Genomic DNA, 24,715 nt, shown 5'->3' on the forward strand with positions numbered 1-24,715 from the left:
CCGCCACTATTTTTCCGTCGATGACATTGAGGATCGCCAGCGGCTTCAAGAAGTGCACTCGGTGCAACCAAGCAATCTCAGGCACCAACCCTCACGCGTGGTGTATCCAGTGCCTTGGGGCTGAACATCGTCCCGACGCGTGTAAGTTGTGTCTTAGCCTTAAAAAGCGGACACAAGCGTCGAGACAAGCTCAACGGGAACGCCTGTTTGGAGCTTTGCCCGGTACTTCGACGGCGACAGCGGTACCGAGGTCGGTGACAGTGTCCATGTTGGCACCGGAGAGTGCATCGACCTCAGGAGCGCAGGTAATGGCTGTCCAGAGACCATCACACGCTGGCAGCAGTGAGCCATCGAGTGGGTCTCCACCTGCCTTGAGGGCTCCTGCGGTACAGGCCCATCGGGACCGACCCCTTTCAGACCCGACCCCAAGAAGGCGTGTCGATTTTACGCCCTCGTTAGTGCTGAGGGATACCGGTGATGTGCCTCGAGCGAAGGCAAAGAAGCACCGTCATCGGTCCCCTTCTCGTCACGGTACCGAGAGCTCCGGGGCGTCGAGAGACTCGGCACCCGTGAAGCGTCGACGCTGGGAGGACCGCTCACCCTCCATACAAGAGGTGTCGATGCGCCGGTCTCCGGACAGCCCGGTACCGCCTTCTTGGCAGATTCTGGCCTCGACTCCTGCACCGATCCCACAGCCTTTCTCGACAGACGCTCTTGACGAGCGCCTCCGGGGATCCTGGAAGGGCCGCTGCGACCGTCTGTTCCGGTACCGGGGGTGCTTGTGCCTACGGTACCGTCGATAGATGCGGCGGCTGGCTCCCCGCCTGTGGTGAGGCCTTTGACGTCGGCCTCGGCTGCCACCCAAGTTGACTCTCCATCGACATTGATGGAGGGAGCTTCATCGCCGCCGGTATGAGAGTCAACTTCTCAGCATCGCCATCGAGGACATAGCTCCTCGGCGTCGAGACGAGCTCGGCTTCGGACTGCAGTCAGAGAACTCCTGTCCGATACCGAAGGAGAGGCCTCGTGGGAGGCAGAGGAAGACCCAAGAAATTTTGTCTTCTGAGGAGTCTTGTGGCCTTCCCTCTGACCCTACTCCTTTGCCAGAGAGAAAGCTTTCTCCCCCGGAGAGTTTGTCTTTCTCGTCCTTTCTGCGGGAAATGTCTACGGCCATTCCCTTCCCGGTGGTAACTGAGGATGAGCCCAAGGCCGAGATGTTCGAGGTCCTAGACTATCCTTCGCCACCTAAGGAGTCATCCACTGTTCCTCTACATAATGTCCTCAAACAGACATTGTTAAGGAACTGGATGAAACCACTATCTAACCCAACCATTCCTAAGAAGGTTGAGTCCCAGTATCAGATTCACTGGGACCCCGAGTTGATGAGGGCCCAGTTGCCTCATGACTCTGGGGTTGTGGATTCCGCTCTCAAGAGAGCCAAAGGTACGAGAGATTTTGCTTCGGTGCCCCTGGGACGGGAAGCTCGGACTTTGGACTCTCTTGGGAGGAAGGCCAACCAGTCCCATCTCCAAAATTCAGTCTTACCAGCTCTACACGAGCATTCATTTGTGGAACAATGTGAAGCAACTGGTGGACTTGGTCGATCAGCTCCCTTCAGAGCAGGCCAAGCCTTTTCAGGAGGTGGTCAGGCAGCTGAAGGCATGTCGTAAATTCCTGTCCAGGGGTACTTACGATTCTTTTGATGTGGCGTCCAGAGCCGCTGCTCAGGGTATAGTGATGCGCAGACTCTCATGGCTGCATTCCTCTGACCTCGACAATCAGGTCCAGCAGTGGCTTGCGGATGTTCCTTGCCGGGGGATAATATTTTCGGTGAGTTGAACAGGTGGTAGAGCAGCTCCACCAGCAGGAAACCGCATTTGACAAACTCTCCCACCGGGTGCCTTCAGCATCTACCTCATCTGGTAGATGTTTTTACGGGGGAAGGAGGAATGCTCCCTATGCTTACAATAAGCGTAGGTACAATCCACCTTCCCACCAGCCTGCTCAGGCTCAACCCCAGTGCGCTCGTTCACGTCAACAGCGTGCGCCTCGACAGACCCCTGCAGCTCCCCAGCAAAAGCAAGGGACGGGCTTTTGACTGGCTCCAGGCGAGCATAGCCGCAATGAAAGTGTCCGTGTCGGACGATCTACCGGTTGGGGGGGAGGTTAAAATTTTTTCACCAAAGGTGGCCTCTTGTAACCTCCGATTGGTGGGTTCTTCAAATAGTCCGGTGGGGATACTCCCTCAATTTGATCTCCAAATTGCCCACCGGGAGCTCAGTCCTTCAGCTTCCAGCACAGGCATGTACTTGCAGAGGAACTCTCCGCTCTTCTCAGCGCCAATGCGGTCGAGCTCATGCCACCGGGGCAAGAAGGGCTGGGATTCTATTCCAGGTACCTCCTTGTGCAAAAGAAAACAGGGGGGATGCGTCCCAACCTAGACCTAAGGGCCCTGAACAAATATCTGATTCGAGAAAAGTTCAGGATGCTTTCCCTGGGCACCCTTCTTCCCATGATTCAGAAAACGACTGGCTATGCTCCCTGGACTTACACATATCCCAATACTGCCAGCTCACAGGCAGTATCTTCGATTCCGTCTAGTAACACAGCACTTTCAGTATTGTGTACTGCCCTTTGGGCTCGCCTCTGCGCCCCGGGTGTTCACCAAATGCCTGGTGGTCGTTGCAGCGTCGCTACGCAGGCTGGGAGTGCTTGTGTTCCCTTATCGCGACGATTGGCTGGTAAAGAACACCTCGGAGGCAGGAGCTCTGCAGTCAATGCAGATGACTGTTCAACTCCTGGAGCTGCTGGGGTTTGTCACAAATTACCCAAAGTCCCACCTTCTTCCAGTTCAGAGACTAGAGTTCATAGGAGCCCTGCTGGACTCGCAGGCGGCTCATGCCTACTTTCCCGAAGCGAGGGCAGACAATCTTCTGTCGCTGGTTTCCTTGGCCAGAGCGTCTCAGCAGATCAGAGCTCGGCAGATGTTGAGACTTCTGGGCCATATGGCCTCCACAGTTCATGTGACTTCCATGGCTCGTCTTCACATGAGATCAGCTCAATGGACCCTAGCTTCCCAGTGGTATCAAGCTGCTGGGAATCTAGAGGATGCAGTGCAGTTGTCCACCGCTTTTCACAATTCCATGATATGGTGGACAATTCGCTCCAATTTGACCTTGGGACGTCCCTTCCAAATTCCTCAGCCTCAAAAAGTGCTGACTACGGATGCATCTCTCCTAGGGTGGGGAGCTCATATAGATGGGCTCCACACTCAGGGAGCTTGGTCCCTTCAGGAGTCAGGTCTTCAGATCAATCTGGAGTTGCGAGCGATCTGGAACGCTCTAAAGGCTTTCAAAGATCGGCTGTCCAATCTAATTATCGAAATTCTGACAGACAACCAGGTTGCCATGTACTATGTCAACAAGCAGGGGGGGCACTGGATCTCGCCCCCTGTGTCAGAAAGCCGTCCAGATGTGGCTTTGGGCCCACCGTCACGGCATGTTTCTCCAGGCCACGTATCTGGCAGGTATAAACAATAGGCTGGGCGACAGGTTGAGCAGGATAATGCAACCTCACGAGTGGTCTCTCAACAGGGCAATTGCCCGCAAGATCTTCCGAGCGTGGGGCACCCCCTTGGTGGATCTCTTTGCCACTCAGATCAATCACAAGGTCCCTCAGTTCTATTCCAGACTTCAGGCCCATGACAGGCTAGCCTCAGGTGCCTTTCTCCTACATTGGGGTTCAGGCCTTCTGTATGCGTATCTTCCCATACCTCTAGTAGGGAAAACTTTGCTGAAACTCAGGCAAGACCGCAGAACCATGATTCTGATTGCTCCCTTCTGGCTGCGTCAGATTTGGTTCCCTCTTCTTCTGGAGTTATCGTCCAAAGAACCGTGGAGATTGGAGTGTTTTCCAACCCTCATTGCTCAGAACGAGGGGGAGCTTCTGCATCCCAACCTCCAGTCCCTGGCTCTCACGGCCTGGATGTTGAGAGAGTAGATTTCGCCTCCTTGGGTATTTCTGAGGGTGTCTCCCGAGTCTTGCTTGCTTATTTTATTTTATTTTTTTTTTTTTTATTGTATTTGTAGCCCACATTTTCCCACCTCTTTCCACAAAGAGGTGTTACTCTTTCAAATGGAGGAGGTTTGCCGTCTGGTGTGACAGCAAGGCCCTAGATCCTCGCTCTTGTCCTACACAGACCCTGCTTGAATACCTTCTGCACTTGTCAAAGTCTGGTCTTAAGACCAACTCCGTAAGAGTTCATCTTAGTGCTATTAGTGCTTATCATTATCGTTTGGAAAGTAAGCCTATCTCTGGACAGCCTTTAGTTCGATTCATGAGAGGTTTGCTTTTGTCAAAGCCCCCTGTCAAACCTCCTACGGTGTCATGGGATCTCAATGTCATCCTCACCCAGCTGATGAAAGCTCCTTTTGAGCCACTGGATTCCTGCCATCTGAAGTATTTGACCTGGAAGGTCATTTTCTTGGTGGCTGTTACTTCAGCTCGTAGGGTCATTGAGCTTCAAGCCTTGGTAGCCCATGCTTCCTATACAAAATTTCATCATAACAGAGTAGTCCTTCGCACTCATCCTAAGTTCTTTGCGAAGGTGGTGTCAAGAGTTCCATCTGAACCAGTCAATTGTGTTGTCAACATTCTTTCCCTGTCCTCATACCCGCCCTGCTGAACGTCAGTTGCATGCATTGGCCTTCTATGTGGAGTGGACAAGCCCCTTCAGACAGTCCGCCCAAATGTTTGTTTCTTTCGACAGAAGGGGAGTGACTGTCGGGTAACGCACCATTTCCAGTTGGCTAGCAGATTGCATTTCCTTCACTTACGCCCAAGCTGGGCTGTCTCTTGAGGGCCATGTCATGGCTCATAGTGTTAGAGCCATGGCAGCGTCAGTGGCCCACTTGAAGTCAGTCACTATTGAAGAGATTTGCAAGGCTGCGACGTGGTCATCAGTCCACGCATTCACATCTCATTACTGCCTTCAGCAGGATAGCGGTTAGGGCAGTCAGTGCTGCAGAATCTGTTCGGGGTTTAGAATCCAACTCCACCCCTCTAGGCCCATTTTTATTGTGTTCCAGGCTGCACTCTCAGTTAGATGTTTCTTCGTAGGTCAATCTTTGTTATGTCCTTGCCGTTGTGAGGCCCAATTGACCCTGTTTGTTTTTTTGAGTGAGCCTGGGGGCTAGGGATACCTATATGTGAGAACAAGCCGCCAGCTTGGCCTCGGAGAAAGCAAAGTTACTTACTTGTAGCAGGTATTCTTCGAGGACAGCAGGCTGATTGTTCTCACCAACCTGCCCGCCTCCCCTTTGGAGTTGTTCCTTTCTTTGGTTTTGCTTCATAAGTTGACTGAAGCGGGACTCTCGCGCGATGGGGCGGGAAGACGGCCGCGCATGTGAGGTGCCCGCTCCCTCGTGCTCGAAGGCTTTTAGCAACCTTTTGCTGCTAGGAAGATTTTCCGGACTTGGGGCTGCCGTGGACGTCACCCATATGTGAGAACAATCAGTCTGCTGTCCTCGAAGAATACCTTCGTTTTATTGTAGGCTAGTAAAACAGGCCCGTTTCTGACACAAATGAAACGGGCGCTAGCTAGGTTTTCCACGGAGTGTGTATGTTTGAAAGAGAGAGAGAGTGTGTGTGTGAGAGATGGAGTGTGTGTGAGTGAGAGAGAGAGAGACAGACAGACAGACAGATAGTGTGTGTGTTTGTGTCAGAGAGAGAGAGAGAGTGTGATAGACAGAGTGTGAGAGTGAGTGTGTGATAGTGTATGTGTGTGTGTGTGAGAGAGAGAGAGAGTGTATGTGAGAGACACAGAGTGAGTGTGTGTGTGTGGGGCTCCAAATTCCATGACCCCCTCCTTCCTTCCCTCCCCTCCGAGTTCCAGGTCCTCCTCCCTCCCTCTCTCTCCTCCCCTCCGAGTTCTTGGCCCCCCTCCCTCTCCTCCCCAGCGTGTTCCATGCCCCCCTTTCCTCGGAGTGTGTATGTTTGAGAGAGTGTGTGGGTGAGGGATGGTGTGTATGTGCGAGAGAGAATGAGTGAGAGAGAGAGAGACAGAGTGTGTGTGTGTGTTTTTGTGTCAGAGAGAGACAGAGTGTGTGTGAGAGACAGTGTGTATGTGTGTGTGAGTCTGTGTGTGAGAGAGAGTGTATGTGAGAAAGAAGTGAGTGTGTGTGTGTGAGAAAGTGAAGCCTTGAAGCATTCGTGCGCTCTGTAAGGCTCCATCTCCTCAATTGATGACATGTAGTGCCGGAACGTTGCAGGAATGCTTCAAGGCTCGAAGGCTTCACTTTCTCGGCTTCAGAATGTTGGAGGCGCGTTTTATTATATAGGGTATGGTATTGTTACTCAAAAGTATGTAAAATAGGTGGAGTAGCCTGATGGTTAGTGCAGCGGGCTTTGATCCTGGCAACCTGGGTTCAATTCCCAGAAGAAAAATAAAAAGTACAGAAATGCACATGAGAGGTTTTTTATGCAAGTGATGATAATGTAGCCAGTGAATGACAGCAGCAAAGCATTGGAGGTTTGGTTCATTGAGGCTTTTTCCACTCATTTTGTGTTTTTTTTTCTGTGTTACTTTTGAAGTGCTATTAAGGTAGGCAATAAGTATTATGTGTTGATTTTCTTACAAGAGACCCATTTGTTTCAATTAGAGCATGGGAAGTTAAAAAAATGGGTGGATGACATAGAATCCCCAACAATACATTGTAAGGCTGGGGTGATAATATTGTTTTGGAGCAGTCTAAATGTTATTATCCTACAGGTAGATATGTCATAGCTAAAGTTACTTTCAAATGTAAGATGATAATCTTGTGTAATGTATATGCCCTCTCCTTCCCCCCCCCCCCCCCCCCAATATTTTTGATTATTTTTTTTTCTTTCTGATACAAATGTTTTATTTACCCAGCAGAATCTTCCAGTCCTCATGGGAAGGAATTTTAATAGAATTTATTACCCAACCATAAATAAATCACATCCCCTGCCACATGAGAAACTTACTTTAAATAGAGGGTTACTGTTGTTATGCACCACTCTAGACCTCATCGATGTCTGGAGAATGTTGCATACTGGGGGTGAGAGGGACTATACACATCTGTTGAGAGTGCATGCATCAGTCTCACATTGATTATTAGCTGTTTCAAAGGATTTTTTTTCTGGTATTAACACAGCTGAAATTGACCTATGTCTCTGATCATGCCATGCTGTGGATTGCGATAGAGGTTTGAGTTGCAGCACAGAGATCTTTGCAATGGAAATTCCCTTCTCAGCTGTATTGGGATCAGGACTTTCAGGATTTTGTGCTTTAAAAATGGTCTGAGTGCAAAACCCATAACATAGAACATCAGGATAACCCCATTTATTTTGAGAAGCAGCTATAAGACTGTATTAAGAGGAGACTTCATAGTTTATACTAGCTTTAAAAGGAGGGCAAGAGAACAGGAAATTATGAAGCTCAAGAAACAAGTTGGATCAGATCATTTGCTTTTCGGGGCACATCCCACACCCCATTGTAAATAACAAACTGATGCACACTCGTAATTTTAAAGTCGTTCATTTAATATAAGAATCAGCTTTACCTGCATGGTGGTAAAAATGGCAAATTTGTTAGCGAAAGTGGTTACAAATTCTAAAAGGTAAACCACAATTTTGTAATTGGATAATGGTAGGGGCACGTTGGTGAGAACTGATAGAAATGAATGATATTTTTACAAAATATTATCAATGTCTTTATGCTCAACCTCTTGAACACGCTAAGTAGTGAAACTTACTTGGGGAGCCTTTTTCAGAGGCAGATAGGAGCAAGCTTAATGCTCCAATTTCTGCAGATGAGGTGACTCTTGTCCTCTAGCAAATTGACCTTCTAAAGGTGCCAGGCCCTGATGGGCTTCGGGACGAGTTTTATAAACTTACAGCCTGCTATCACTCCCACCCTGACTTCTTCATTTAATTTTTTTGTGACAAAAAGTGAATTACCGGATTTGCTTCAATTGGCTCAAATTATAGTCCTTTTGAAACCTGGAAGGTTCCTGTGCTACCTGCTTTTTATCATCCTATATCATTATTCAGTGCTGACGAGTCAGAGAAACTGAAACAAATATCTGTAAACCTGAAAGATGTAATAGGGCAATTTGACAAACTGAAGAGTAGCAAATCACCTGCACTGGATGGTATACATCCCAGAGTACTGATAAAATTGAAAAATGAACTTGAAGAGCCATTAGTAATATGTAATTTCTCTTTAAATTCAAGCATGATACCACAAGATTGGAGTGTGGCCAGTTCAATGCCAATTTTTTAAAAGGGATCCAGAGGTGATACGGGAAATTATAGACTGGTGAGCATGACATCGGTGACAGGCAAAATGATAGAGACTATTATAAAGAGCAAAATTACAGAGCATATACATAAGCATGGATTGGACTGAGACAAAGCTAACATGGATTTAGTCAGAAATCTTGCCTCACCAATGTACTACATTTTTTTTTGAAAGGGTAAATAGACATGTGGATAAAGGTGAGCCGGTCAGTATTGTGTATCTGGATTTTCAAAAGACATTTGACAAAGTATCTCATGAAAGACTCCTGAGGAAATTAGAAAGTCATGGGATAGAAGGTAATGTCCTTTTGTGGATTAAAAACTGGCTAAAGGGTGGAAAACAGAGAGCAGGGTAGAAAGGTAGATAGGTGGATTTCCCAGGGGTCTGTGTTGGGACCACTGCTATTTTTTTTTAATTTGTATGAAGTCTTTATTGAGTATTGAGAAATCCCTGTACAAAGGGATACTACATGAGGAAGAAACAGCGTACAGTCGTACAAGAAAATATAAACAAGATAGCCCCAGCATAACCCTCATGAAGTTACTTTGCAACAATACAATAACATGAATTCCAACTCTGCCAACAGCACAAACAGTGACTCCAAATTTTTGAATTTTTAGCAAAGTAGCCTTCCCCCCCTCTCAACACCCATCTATCCCACCCAACTATACCATCCCGCCCCTCCCCCTAACATTCACAGTGTTTCAGAACGGGCTCTCATATTGCCTCCCACTTCGCCTCCGTATGACCTCGCACAGCCAAAGTCTCTCCATTTCACATATGAACCATAATTTATTTAACCATCTCATCAAAGGAGGGACATTTGTAGATTTCCAATACCCAGCAATCACAACTCTCGCCGCCACCATTGCTTGCCTGGTCAGCAAAGCCTGAGACTTAGTAAGTCCTGGTGTTTTTTTTGCAAATATAAAAAACTCAGGGGACCACTTAACAGGCCTTTGAATCCAATGCTGCAGTCTATATTGTATTGCTTTCCAATAGGCCTGAATTTTAAAGCAAGTCCACCAGATATGACCCATCATACCCCTCTGACCACAGCCATGCCAGCACATTGGTGAAACTTCAGGAAACATATGGTGTAACCTAGCTGGAGTCAAATACCACCGGTAAAGCACTTTACATTCTCCTGAAAAGGAACTGAAGTAGAAATCTTGGACCAAATATTCTCAAAGAAGGACCAATCACCCTCGTCAATAATCACCCCCAGTTCCTGCTGCCACCGCTCCCTATGAACATGGTTAGGACCCAACTGTCCACGTATAAAGGAGTACATGTAATAAGACCCCTGGTAGTTTTGTAGTCTTCACAGAGGTCCTCAATAAACGTATTCTCATGCACTATGGTGGCCTGGATCTCTTTTGAGCTAAGAAAATGTCTTAACTGACAATAAGCAAACAACTCATTGGGTAAAATAGGGTATTGTTCTTTCAGAGAATCAAAAGAAAGTAGACGGCCTTCATCAAATAACTGACCCCAGGATACTAGACCCAAAGGTCGCCACCAGTAGAAGGTCCCTGGGGAAACACCAGGAGAAAAGAGTGGGTTGTTTGCTATCGGTGATAATTTAGATAACACCTCGTCCGGCCTAGCGAACAGCCCATCCCAATAAAAGAATGTAGACAAGATCGATGGATACAGGTCTTTACGCAAAGACCTATGTTTACAGGGAAGCCACATCATGGCATGAAGCGAACAAGAGCCTACCTCAGCCTGTTCCAATTTCACCCATAACTTATGAGGATGATCCTGATACCACTCAAAAGCCGCTCGCACTTGGGCCGCCTTGTAATACCACAAAACATTTGGGACACCCAGACCCCCCCTCCTCCTATCCTTGTACAATAAAGCCCTAGGCAATCGAGAGCGCTTATTAGCCCAAACAAAGCGAACCAGTTTGTCCTTCAAATCTGCCAGGGAGCCCCTGGAAAACCTAATAGGAAGAACTTGGAAAAGGTACGTCAAGCACGGTAATACATTCATCTTCAATACCGCAGTTCTACCCAACCAAGACAGGTCTGTAATATCCCACCTCTCTAAGTCTCTATAGATAGCCTTCAAGAGAGGCGGGTAATTGGCCAAGAACAGCTCTGAGAAATTAGAAGTAATAGTGACCCCCAGGTAAGCTATACCTCCCTTTACCCATTTAAAAGAAAAAGATTGCTGGAGTGACTCCAAAACCGGTCGAGAGAGTCCAATCGCAAGAGCCTCTGACTTACTCACATTTAATCTGAAACCTGAAATTGCTGAATATAACGACAAGCCTTTCATCAGGTTTGGTAATGAGATTAATGGTTTTGTCAAAGAGAGAAGCACATCATCAGCAAAAAGCGCCAACTTGTATTCCCTATTACCAACCTGAATACCTGATATATTAGGGTCCGACCTAATGTACATCTCAAGGGGTTCCTTAACCAATGCAAATAGCAGTGACTAAAGAGGGCATCCCTGCCTAGTCCCATGGGACAAGGAGAACATCGGAGAATTACCGCCATTAACCCGAACACCGGCCCTAGGTGAAGTATACAGAGCTCGAATCCATCTACAAAAGCCCAAACCAATTCCAAAACAATCCAACACTTGGAACATAAAAGGCCAATGGACTCTGTCAAAGGCCTTTTCATCGTCCAGTCCCAATAAACGGGAAGGTTCAGTTTCTTAGAGACGTGAAGCAAATTAACCATTTGGCGAATATTGTCCATTGCCTGTCTATAGGGAATAAAACCTGTCTGGTCTGGATGTATTAAATCAGGCATAACTTTTGCAAGACGGTTGGCCAGGACCTTTGCTAAAATTTTTATTTCAGAATTTAATATAGAAATGGGGCGATAAGAGGCACATTCAGTCGTATCCTTGCCAGGCTTAGGAATAACCGCTATCCAGGCTTCCATCATAGAAGAAGGAGATTCATCTCCCACTAAGATCTTGTTTATAATCTCTTTCAAGATGGGAGCCAATTCCCCCTGGAATGCCTTATAAAAATCATTGGGTAACCCATCCAGACCAGGTGATTTCCCAGTTGGAAGAGCCTTAATCACCTTAGCAACCTCCTCGACTGAGACCCGCCCGTCTAATGCTTCCCGCTGAGCTGCTGTAAGTGTAGGGAAAGAGCATGCCAACAAGAATTTATGTGTCTTCAGGGTTAGGCGCAGTATCTGAAGTGTAAAGCAATTGATAAAACAACTGGAACTTCTCCCGTATCTGCTTTGAGTTGGTCTCCGTCTTACCCGCCTTGTCTCGCACTTTAAGAATAGTCCTGTCTACCCTTGACTGTCTCAGTTTAACCGCCAGGGCCCTACTCGGTTTATTTCTAAAGACAAAATGTGAGTGCCTCTGCTGGTCATCGAAGAACTTTATCTGGTCCAACTTCAGGCGTAACGCCTGAATTTCCCTCAAAGTTGTTACAGAGTGAGAATATTTATGTCTTTCTGATAAAAGATTCAATTGTGTTAAACACTTAGCAACCTCCGCCCTTTGCTGTCTAGCCCTAAAGCTGGCCTTTTGGAGGCAATAACCCCTAGAGACCGCCTTAAGCGCGTCCCAGACAACCCCCAGAGAGGTTCTCGAGTCCACATTAAGCTCCAAATAATCTTGTAGAATCTTTCTATAGCCAGCTAGGATTTCCTCCTCCTTTAGCAGAGTAGTATTCAATGACCATCTCTTCTCCCTCTCCTCCCCACAGAGCGAAGGAAGACTAACCCAGACCGGTGCATGATCCGACAAGGTAGCTGTTCCAATATCTGATGTCCATCCAGCATGAGTCAATGATGCATCTACAAAAATATAGTCAATACGGGAATAAGTATCATGAGTACATAAGTACATAAGTAGTGCCATACTGGGAAACACCAAAGGTCCATCTAGCCCAGCATCCTGTCACCGACAGTGGCCAATCCAGGTCAAGGGCACCTGGCACGCTCCCCAAACGTAAAAACATTCCAGACAAGTTATACCTAAAAATGCGGAATTTTTCCAAGTCCATTTAATAGCGGTCTATGGACTTGTCCTTTAGGAATCTATCTAACCCCTTTTTAAACTCCGTCAAGCTAACCACCCGTACCACGTTCTCCGGCAACAAATTCCAGAGTCTAATTACACGTTGGGTGAAGAAAAATTTTCTCCGATTCGTTTTAAATTTACCACACTGTAGCTTCAACTCATGCCCTCTAGTCCTAGTATTTTTGGATAGCGTGAACAGTCGCTTCACATCCACCCGATCCATTCCACTCATTATTTTATACACTTCTATCATATCTCCCCTCAGCCGTCTCTTCTCCAAGCTGAAAAGCCCTAGCCTTCTCAGCCTCTCTTCATAGGAAAGTCGTCCCATCCCCACTATCATTTTCGTCGCCCTTCGCTGTACCTTTTCCAATTCTACTATATCTTTTTTGAGATACGGAGACCAGTACTGAACACAATACTCCAGGTGCGGTCGCACCATGGAGCGATACAACGGCATTATAACATCCGCACACCTGGACTCCATACCCTTCCTAATAACACCCAACATTCTATTCGCTTTCCTAGCCGCAGCAGCACACTGAGCAGAAGGTTTCAGCGTATCATCGACGACGACACCCAGATCCCTTTCTTGATCCGTAACTCCTAACGCGGAACCTTGCAAGACGTAGCTATAATTCGGGTTCCTCTTACCCACATGCATCACTTTGCACTTGTCAACATTGAACTTCATCTGCCACTTGCATGCCCATTCTCCCAGTCTCGCAAGGTCCTGTACACATTCCTCCTGCGACTTGACGACCCTGAATAATTTTGTGTCATCGGCGAATTTAATTACCTCACTAGTTATTCCCATCTCTAGGTCATTTATAAATACATTAAAAAGCAATGGGAGTAAAACGAATAATCCCGGACCCCCAGGTGGGAAACACGCCATACATCTGATATTCCCAAATCTCTAGCAAACCTGTTCAAGGCTTGGGAAATCATGACATCGACACCAGAAGGCAAGCCCGACCTATCCAGTGCCAGGTGCTGCGTGGCATTAAAGTCCTCCCCACACACACACACACAATAAATTTCCCCGGAGGGCAGGAAGTAAAGTGTCCCGCCGGTTTAGTCAGAAACCCTCTCTGCGCTTCATTAGGAGTGTAGATTGAAGCCAGTGTTACAGCCAGGTCTCCCAGTAGTACACTCAAAAGCAAAAATCACCCCTCTCCATCTCGCTTCATTTTCACCACCTGAAACTGTAGTGAGGAATGGAGCAAAATGGCCACCCCCCTTTTCATAGACCCATCTAACGCAGACGCACAGAAAACGAAGGGATATTGAGGATGGGATAAAAACTTTTCATGGTCCCTTCTCAAGTGTGTTTCCTGGAGAAATACCACCTGTGGTTGAAAATAGGTTAGTTCTTTAAGCAACTTTTGGCGTTTTTGTGGAAAATTCAGGCCTTTCACATTATAAGACAAAAATTTTAGGTCCTTGGTCATATCAAACAACTAACAGGCAAGCGTACATCACATACTTCCAAACCTGGGAGACTCCTATAGCCACTTTCACTACCAACCCCCCCCCCCCCCCCCAGCAGATCCCAGAAGATCCCCCCTCCATGACCTCGCCCTCTTCCAGCCCCCCCTTCCCCCTCATCAACCCTCTCCCCACTCATACCACCACCAGACAGCACCATTAGGTCCTGAATGGGAAACACAGAAAGAACACCCCGCAAGCCAAACAGACCACCTCACATCTCATACTCACCCCAGCCACACACCCCCACTCACGCTTAATTCACCAGCAAGTGTACCATTTGCCCTCACTCCAGAACCCACGCATCACCCCTCTTCCCACGAAGGCAAATGACCCATAAAAATATAGATATTGTTCCACAACAACCATGTCACCTTAATAGCTAACACAAACAGGTAGAGAAACTAAAGAAAATAAAGTCAAGTGTGGTCCCGCTGCTTCTTGGCCTTCTGGGGAACTCTCTTCCACTTCTGCAACTGTGCCCTCGTCGAAGGAGCCATGTCACCCAGTAGTACAACCGCTGTGGTCAGACCCGCCTCATGCAAAAACTTCCAAGCCTCCGCGAGCTGCGGAATCTGACCTGCTGACCACTGATCGCAAAACACAGTGCGAAAGGGAAACTCCATCTTTACGAAATTTTTTCTTTTAGCAGGATCTCTAGAACTGGCTTAATTGCATGCCGCTGGGCCAAGGTGAACAGCGGCAGGTCTTGAAAAACCGTCACCTTCGCTTCATGGTAATCCAAGGGTGGTAATTGGCGCGCTGTCAACCACAACTTCTCCTTAAAGGCATAGGAAGAGAATCACACTATAATATCTCAACCTAGATTTTCGTGCATAGCGTGTGCACGACTGCTGGGACATCTTCCATGTTATCATTTTCCGGAACCCCGCAGAACTGGAGATTATGTCTCCGACCGCGATTTTCCAAATCGTCGATTTTGTATTGCAGCTCCTCCGCCTGTTCTGACAACTGCAAGAAATGGGAATCTACCGCAGCAAATCTCTCAGCCTGCTCATCTGCGTGCTCCTCCAGAACCTCAACCTGGCCCCCTAGCTCGCGTAGATCAATTCTAATGGCGTCCATATGTTCTAAGATCTGAAGCTTGGACGCCTTAATGTCCGCTCTGATCTCCTCCAAACATTTTGCCAAATCCTTCGGGAAACCTTTTTTAGGGATCGGGTGTCTTAAATCCACCTGAGAAGAGGCTGAATCCGATCCAGATGAGCGGCCCGGTGCAGGAGACACGTGTCATGAAAGGCCATTCGCTAACTGCCTTGTCGAGCAGCGCTCGCCCTCCCTGAGCTGTGACGCTGAATTTTTGCTCATTTCAATCACAGACTCATCGCGAGTCCCACTGGTCAGTCAGAGAGGAAAACGGGAACGGATGGCGGCAGATGTGGCAAGTTAAGTGCAGGGAAGTGCAGGAGTTAAGGACTCAGGCGTCCATTCAACCTCGTGACGTCACTTCCTTCCTCGGGACTACTGCTTTTTAACATATTTATAAATGATCTAGAGATGTTTGTTTATTCAAGCTTGATATATCACTATTACTTCAATCAAGATCAAAGTGGTTTACAATGGTACAAAAAATACAATAAAATAAATATAAAAGAACACCATTAATAGATAGGAAAGAATAACTACATTCAAACTTGAGAAATATATATTACTTAATTTTAGTGTCCAATGTTCCCATCGATCTGTTCCCATATGTCTTATTACGGGAACATTGGACACTAAAGGGTTAAACAAACAAAAATAAATAGATACAAGCTCTCTAAACCCACCACAGGAGATCTCTACAGCATTAGGACTCACAAAAGCCAATTGAAAAAAAGAGTTTTTAGTTTAATTTTTAAGGTTGTTTAAAGATATTTAATTTCAAATATTGGGGAGGGGGGAGGGGAGTGGAGATTGTTCCATAGTTTTGGTGACAAAAAGAAAAAAGCAGATGATCTGGTCGATTCCAAATAAGCATATCTGGGTGAAGGTAAAGTAAGACGATTAGAGTCTAGAAATCGAAGATTACGAGAGGGGGTTTATGGAATAACCATATTTGACAAATAAGATGGTTCTCAGCATGAAGAACTTTGTCAAAAGAAGGACTTTAAATTGAATATGAAAAAGCAATGGCAACCAATGTAGTTGAGAGAAGAGGAGTGACTGAATCAAAACGTCTAGCCCTGAGAAACATTCTAGGTGCCGTATTTTGGAGTGTTTATAAATGCCGTAATTGAAGTTTGGCAAGTCCAACATAGATAGTGTTACAATAGTCAAGTCATGATAAAACAAACGCATATAGAAGGGTGTGAACAGAAGCAAAATTAAAGTAACATCTAACAGAATGAATCTGACGTAACCAGAAAGCCTTTTTTTTTCCACCTGAGAAATATGTTTATCAAAGGAAAGCTTTAATTCATAATAATCCCAAGATAGCAGAAGAAGGAAACTGGATTAACTGATAGACCCTATGGTGACATGGAGTACTGGGGGGAGTTAGAGAACCAGTTACCCAACATGCAATTATTTTCAAAGGATTCAGAACCAGTTTGTGACCATCCAACCTCTGTGAGAGAGCAACTAGTGCATTTTGGAGAGGAATTAAATTAGGAGAAAATGGAGAAGTGGGATATACAATCAGAATATCATCTGCATAAATGAAGAACTGAATGTTGAGATCTTGTAGTAGCAAAGCTAAGGAACTGAGGAAAATGTTAAATAGCAAAGGAAATAGAACAGACCTCTGGGGAACCCCACAAAGAAGAGGGATATCAACAGAACAAGTACCCTGATTTGACACAGAATAAATGTGATTAGTCAAAATGGAAGTAATCCGAGCAAGAGTAAGACCAGACAGTCTGATAGATTGAAGACAAGAAAGCAAAAGTGAATGGTCTATGAGATCAAATGTGGCCAGTAAATCTAATGAAATCAGAAGAGCAATATGACCTTTTTCAAGAATTGAATGTAGTTCACTGAGTATTGCAGTTATAGTTGTTTCTGTACTATAGTGAGTACAAAAACCAGTCTGTCAGGGATGCAAGGCATGAAAGTTTTCGGTAAAGGAGTAGAATTGATCAAAAACAATTTTTTCTGCAATCTTAGGGGCTATACAGAGATTTGAAACGGCGATAGTTCTTTAGATCTAATGGATTGCCAGAAGTATCCTTAAGTATTGGCTTCAAAACAGTGAGAGATGGTACAGAAAAATATCCTAGGAGACTGAACAGGTCAGTGGTTTGAAATGTCCGTTTCAGGTGATAATAGCAAAGTAGAAATGGCAGAATTATTAGTAAACTTGTTCTTCAGGTTCAGGATTTTATAACAGAAATGAAAGGCCAGACAGTCCACAGGAGGAGAAAAATAATTCTGTGGTGATTTGGAACCAGAGAGATCAAAGTGTGTGCTACAAAGTTTTGAAACAATTTTTCGTTTTAGAATAAAGTGTTATCTTTGCCTTTTTTAGTTCTTAACTAAACTGGTTGGTTAGTCTATTAAACTCAGAGTAGTGAGGTTTACTAGCTTTGTTATTCCTCCATCAGCATTCAGCTGTACACAGTTATTGCTTTAATAAGGTAAGATTGCTATGATACCACGGACTACTTTTAGAATGTTGTGCAAAGTTTGAGGAAGAATACGCCCGGTCAGAACGTCTACACTGAGCAGCGAATGAAGAGTCCCAGTTCAGCACCATCTCATCTAAAGAAAGTTCAAGGAAATTTTGAGGCAAACAAACAAAGATTTACAGGTAGTAGGATCTTGCGGGATAAATAAAGGTTCGAATTAATATGTGTTAGTGTGTTATTATTAACAACGTGAAATATGAGAGATGTCAACAACAAGAAATGATCCATGGTAAAGGAACTGTCTGAATTGGTGAACAGGAAAAAGGAACTGCAAGATTATCCTGCTGAAGAATTAAGATCAAGTGTATGCCCAGCAATATGAGTTGGTCCATAGACAAAGGAATAAGATGCATATCAGAGAGAAAAGATTATAAACTAGAAGATTTAAAAGAAAGATATACATTCACATGTACATTAAAATCTCCCACAATAAGCAGATTTCAAAATTGGGCAGAGACATCGGCCAAAGTTTGGATAAAATTATCCCAAGTAAGAGGAGAAGAGGAAGGTAACAGACCAATAAAGTTAGTTTATGGAGCAGTGATTCTAATCAAAAGCAGTTCAGAATAAGGATAGTCAAAAGAAAGCTCTGAGGCAGAGAATAAAGAAGGAAGACAAACTGCTACAGCTCCACCACTTCGTGAAGCTCTGGCAGAATGAAATGCTTTAAAACCTATAGGGAGACATTTGAAAAAGAAAGGCTTCCTCACTGTCACGCAGCCAGATTTCCATAAAACATCAAGTTTATCTAAGGAAAAGAGGTCAGAGATTTGCACAGTTTTAGCATGTAGTGACCTAACGTTAACCAAGCCTAACTGAACCGGAGCACCACATAGCGGAGCATCAGTAATGTTGTTCATGACTAAAGGAGCACCACACAGAGTCAAACAACAAGCAGAACAAGAAGCAACATTATAACTCACCTTTACTGATAAAGAAGATTATAATGAAGGATCAAACCCTACCCTATGACCCCAATGGACGGGAATCGGCAGTAATCTGTCTGCAAAGGCTGGAAGAGAAAGTATCATCATATTGAAATAAGAAATAGAAGAAAAAATAGAACAAAAACAAAAAAAGAGGAAAAGTTGATAGATAATTTGCCCCCGGAGTTTGCCCCAAGGAGCTCATCCAAGGAGCACGACCTGCTTCTTGTGCTTGCTCCTTCAGTGCGTGCCGCCATGGTGCAGAATGCTATGGGTCAATTCAGTATATCCAGAATTTCTGGGTCAATGCTTACATGGCTGTCACATGACTTGATGGGATCAGAGTCAGGAGAAGTCACAGATTCACATCGGGAACTAACTCGACAACACTCCTGAAACAGGTCAGAGAGAGAGCATCTATTAAGGCAATCGGCAATCATTCAGACAACAGTAGCAAAAATGAGAATAAGTAGGGAGGTAATTACTGTATACTGCCTTGAGTGAATTCTTTCAGAAAGGTGGTAAATAAATCCTAATAAATAAATTTGCTGAGGACAAAACTTTATTCAAAGTTGTTAAATCGCAAGAGAATTGTGAAAAATTGCAAGAGGATCTTACGAGACTGGGCATCCAAATGGCAGATGATGTTTAATGTGAGCAAGTGAAAAGTGATGTGTATGGAAAAGAGGAACCCAAACCATAGCTACGTGATGCAAGGTTCCACATTAGGAATTACCACCCATGAAAAGGATCTAGGTGTCGTCATTGCTGAATGTGCAGTGGCGGCTAAGAAAGCAAATAGAATATTAGGAATTATTAGGAAAGGAATGGATAACAAAAATGAGAATGTTATAATGCCTTTGTATCGCTCCATGGTGCGACTACACTTAATACCGTGTGTAATTCTGGTCACCGCATCTCAAAAAAGAGATCACAGAATTAGAAATGGTACAGAGAAGGGTGACCAAAATGATAAAGGGAATGGGACGAGTTCCCTATGAGGAAAGGCTAAAGCGGCTAGGGCTCTTCAGCTTGGAAAAGAGATGGCTGAAGGGAGATATGATAGAGGTCTATAAAATACTGAGTGGAGTGGAACGAGTAGACATGAATCGTTTGTTTTCTCTTTCCAAAAATACTAGAACCTAGGGGGCATGCAATGAAGCTACTAAGTAGTAAATTTTAAAACAAATCGGAGAAAATATTTCTTCACTCAGTAAGTAATTAAAGTTTCTGGAATTCATTGCCAGAGAATGTGGTCAAAGCAGTTAGCAGAGTTTAAAGACGGTTTGAATAATTTCCTAAAAGAAAAGTCTATAAGTCATTATTAGGATGGACTTGGGAACATCCACTGCTTATTCCTAGGGTAAGCAGCATAAAATCTATTTTACTGTTCTGGGATCTTGCCAGATACTTGTGACCTAGATTGGCCACTGTTGGAAACAGGATGCTGGGCTTGACTGACCGTCGGTTTGTCCCAGTATGGCAGTACTAATGTACTTACAAAATAAAATTGTTTGCAAAAATATTGGCTAACCATTTGTCTCAGACTCTGCCTTTCCTTGTGGCCAACCCTCAAGTAGATTTTGTCAGACGGTGAACAGCAACCAAAAATATGAGGACAATATTTACCTCTTTGAAGCAGGTTGCATGGTGTGAGATGTCTTTGCTATCAGTTTTGACACAGAGAAGGCCTTTGACTGTGTGTCTTGGGACTTTCTGTTTGAAACAAGAGAGATGGATTTCAAGGTTTTTTTCTGGAGGCCATACGGACACCATAGTTGGCCTCTCAGGCTGTGCTTTGGGTCAATAGGCTACTTTCACAACCATTTTTCATACAGGGAGGAACCCATCAGGGGTGTCCCTTTATCTCCACTCCTTTTTATTTTGACCCTCAATCCTCTAGAAATTATGGGTAACACTGATATAAAGGGTGTGCCTTGGTCAACAAGAATTTGCTTTTGCAGGTGACTTATTAGTTCATTTACTGGAACTTCAGAACTCTTTGGTGGCCTTAATGGAAAGTTTTGAGGAATAAGGGGATTTCTTGGGCCTCAAACTTAATCTAACTAAATCTCTTGCTTTGCCTACTTCTAACACAGTTCACGGGAATTGGAGAGGTCCCTTTCCATTACAGTGTGTGGCTACATCATTTTGTTATTTGGGCATACAACTCATAGGTCATTCCTCAGCATTGTATAGAACTAATCTCTCAGTAATCATTGACTTTACTAAGAACTTGTTTAATAGATGGACCAATCTCCCTATCTCACTTTATGGTAAAGTTTGTTTATTTAATATGATTTTATTTTCCAAGTGGCTATATAGTATGCAACTTTTTACTATTACGGATTTTGAAGAAAGATGTTTTGCAACTGAATAAATTACTTTCGAGATTTTTCTGGGCTGGAAAAAAAAAACAGACGCCTCTTAAATCAGACTTGTTTGTTACATCACATTTTTCCATGCCTTTTGGACATGCCCTTAAAAATTTTCAGGTGAGCGATAATGTGTTATTTGGAAAAATTGGTAGGTCAAACTCTCATTCTCGCCTGCTGGATTGCTCCTAGACAAATATGTGGAATTTAGAGTCCAAAATCAAGGTCACTGCCTCTTACTTAGTAAGGTGGGTGCCATTGGTAAAAAAAAAAAAAATATATGTACTTGGGGTGTCCTCTTTTTGGACTTGGCGGAATCGACTCCTTACGCTTATACTTCTGGAGCAATGTCAAGCTAAATCATTTATCAAACAGAAAAAGCGCTTCCTGTTAGTTTGGGGAACATATATACAATCATTTAACTCATAAGGCACGTAGTTTAATTCTTAACTCATTTTAGTTGGATGGAAGAAGGGTGTCCCTATCTTAGTCTTCATTTATCATAATTAGATTGTGAGCCCTCTAGGGGCAGGGAAATACTTTGTGTACCTGAATGTAACTCACCTTGAGCTACTACTGAAAAAGGTGTGAGCAAAATCCAAAATAATAATAATAATTCCTTTGTTGTTGTTGTTGTTTCTTGCATGTTAGGTTGTTTTACTTTGACTTGTCACTGTCTGTGGGAAGGGGAGACTATATTTTGATGCATTTGGGAGACAGCTCTTCTATTTTGGAATCCTAACCCAATTTTATAGTTGACCGGGGGGGGGGGGGGGGGAGGGAGGGGTTATAAGAGCCCAACCCCTCAAAGCATTTGTTTTTGTTTATTGTATAATGGACATTGTTGGGCGTTCTTTGTTTTTGTTTTTCTTTTCTTTCTTTTAATGAGCCCTTTTAGTTATGTGATTGAGTAGGTTTTATATGTAGTGGTGGTGGAGGAATTAATTGTTGTACTAAAAGCACTTGAAATATTCAGTGTATTTGTTTTTATAATGTGTCATGTTTTCGTTCAGTTTTTTTCCTGAGTGGTTATCAAGTTTAATAAAATAGATTTCACATAAAAATGGCCTTAGTGCACGGGAAAGACCTGCATAAGGGCGAGCTGAGGCCACTTTTTACTGAGCTTAGTAAAAGGCCCCACTAGCATGCAAATGCTTCTGTGGCTTCCTCCTTGCCAGTGCTATCCTCATTTGGAAAGGAGGCATGTGGTGGGTGTACATGGGAATGAGCACTTCCTTTTGCTTCTGGCCATTGTTCTGCTGCAGCCAGTGTTGCTTCCTTATCAGCTTTGGGGTTTCTTCCTTGTGTCTCTAAGGAAGCCCTAACCAAATGGCAGGGAATTTGTTTTTTGTGATGCATTCATAGTAAATGATTGAGTGACTCATCCCAAGCTTACAATTTTTCTTATTGACTCTATTTTCATTGTAGACCAGATCCAGACCATCTCCCCCCTCCAGGATATGATGATATGTTTATGTGAGGACATAATTGCCCAGGCTGGAATGAATGTGACTGAGTTCCCCATCATCTTCCAGGTTTTGAAATCTGCAACAAGCAAAAGGAGTGAAAGAATGTGATTGTGGGAGGAGGAGCAGCGATGGGATTTGATTAGTATGCTGCAAATGTATGATGCCTCAGAACTGGTTCATGGCTTCATAGCAGCTGAGAAAAGAGCCAATAGATCTAAAGAGAAGCCACTTCACTAGTTACACTCTCTTCTCCCACAGGGACTAAGCAAGAACTCTTGTACTTATTTCTTTAAGAATTGATATTGTGAATAAACACTAATTGGTGTTTTTGGAAATAGTATTTTTTTGGCTTCTAATTCTGGTGATGTTTTATCATGGCCTGGGTGAAGAGACATCAGAGCTACGTTTTGCAGTGACATAGATGCTGGTTCTAACTTGTGTTGACCTTTTGGAATAAATTGCAAGCACCATGCAAAAACATTCAGAAGGGAGAACTGATTTTTAAAACAGATAAATGTTTCCAAATTCCCATCCTTTTATGGCAAGTGATTACAGGTTCATTTAAAATAATATTCTTAAGCAAGAAAATGCACAGTGGTTGCTTGTTAAAACAGGTCTGAAATTCTTTGCTGTGTAGTTTGGTAGTAATACACAGTTACATAGTAGGTGATGGCAGGTAAGGCCCAATTGGCCCATCCCTTCTTTACAATTTTGCTGCCAAAAGAAAGCCTGCCTTAGCCCATGCATCTGCCATGCATTGTCCCTTAGCTTCTACCAGGTTCCAGGATGCTATGTATCTGGCAGTATGGAATCAGAGATTACGTGTATTGGGAGCCAAACTTTGATCTGATTGATTGCCCACCCTTCTTTTTCCGACAAGCTAAAGAAGATTTGCTTTTTATTTTAATTTTTTTATGTTATGTAACTCTCTAACTCTGACACAGATGTTTTATACTTTTCACCTTGCTGAGGGCTTTGGTTTCTGACTGATTACCACCTACAAGGAGACTTTTGTTGTGTCTTCATTGCAGGAAACAGAAGACCTGTTTTCACATTTTTGAATTTATAAATTGATTTATGACATTAAGGGACCCTTTTACAAAGGTGCGGTTGGGTGCCACAAAACAGCAGTACTGCCGGGCATGCCCAGGTGTTCTGCAGTAGTTCTGCTTTTGCTGTGTGCCGTTTCCCACACTAGAAAATCTTCTAACACGGGGGGCAGGGAGTAGGTGTGCCCAACAGTAATTGGGCAGCGTGGGTACAGCTTACTGCCTGATTACCGCGAGTAGCACATGAGCCCTTCCCGTCTTCTAAATAGTTGGCAGTAAGGGCTCAGGCGGTAATAGCTGCGTGCTAATTTGGAAATTAGCATGTGGCCATTAATGGCAGAATAGAAATTTGGTCATTTTAGAGCCATGCTAAAAAGTGGCTGGGTCACAGGAAACCCATGCGCTAAACCTAGCACCAGCCGCTTTTTACTGAGTCTTAGTAAAAGAATCTCTAACTAAAGAGAATGTGAAAACTGGAAAGTGTCTTGAGTTTTGTGTAACAGTGATCTGTATAATATTTTTAATTCAGTGGGCCAAGTTTGTGTATATTAAATGTATAATTGGAGTATTAGACTTGCTGCATCTGTTATTGCTATGTGTTAATCCAATACAAGCACAGAGCTGCCTGGAGAAGTTTTATTTGCATTTAGCTGACACCTTTTCAGTAGTAGTTGAAAGGTGAGTTATATTTAGGTAGATTTTTTAAATCTTGCACCAGCATTAGGAAATAAATTACCCCATATCTAAGACTCCACAGAGAAAGTCAAGAAAGGACTGAAAGCCTGCTTCTTTGAGCAAGCCTTTGGCGATGTTATAAACTGCTTTCATGTCATTTTCAAAAGGTGATTAAGAAAATTCAATAAACATAACCATAAACATAATGAGCTGCAATTCGTGGGTTAACATGGCTCCCTGGAACAATTTATTTCCAAAGTGATCTAGCCACATGCATCTTTTATGTGTTTGGAAACATTTCTACATATAGGAACATAAGCGTTGCCATACTGGGACAGACCGAAGATCCATCAAGCCCAGTATCCTGTTTCCAACAGTGTCAAATCCAGGTCTCAAGTACCTAGAAATATCCCAAAAAGAGTAAAACATATTTTATGCTTGAAGGGAGGGAGGATCTGTTGTATAAAATTAAAAATGATAGAAGTAACATAAGCTACTGTTAAAGCATTGTGTTGGTGATGGTGCGTTTCTTTACTAGATACCCAATGTTAGATTCATATTGTGTTAAGAAAGTGTAAGTTCTCTCATTGAGTTTGGACTGGTTATCCTATGCAATGATCAATAAAATCTTCTAAAAATCAAAAAACAAAACAAAACATATTTTATGCTGCTTCCCAAGACTGGGAAAAGCCATCTTTCCCAAGTCCTTCTTAATAATGGCATATGGACTTCTAGAAAATTATCCAAACCTTTTTTAAACC

At 44.0% G+C, this 24,715-nt stretch overlaps 1 protein-coding gene across 2 annotated transcripts in view; it reads left to right on the forward strand.

The window, feature by feature from the left end:
* Positions 1–22,710, forward strand: part of PSMF1 (proteasome inhibitor subunit 1) — an 87,607-nt gene extending 64,897 nt beyond the window's left edge. For both annotated transcript variants that reach the window (XM_030211344.1, XM_030211345.1), the window contains exon 8: positions 22,190–22,710. In XM_030211344.1, the coding sequence (XP_030067204.1) occupies positions 22,190–22,241 (52 nt within the window). In that variant the 3' untranslated portion in view covers positions 22,242–22,710. The remainder of the gene's footprint in view (positions 1–22,189) is intronic.
* The last annotated feature ends 2,005 nt before the right edge of the window (positions 22,711–24,715 follow it).

This window comes from Microcaecilia unicolor, chromosome 8, assembly GCF_901765095.1.
Source record: "Microcaecilia unicolor chromosome 8, aMicUni1.1, whole genome shotgun sequence".
Taxonomy (NCBI): Eukaryota; Metazoa; Chordata; class Amphibia; order Gymnophiona; family Siphonopidae; genus Microcaecilia; species Microcaecilia unicolor.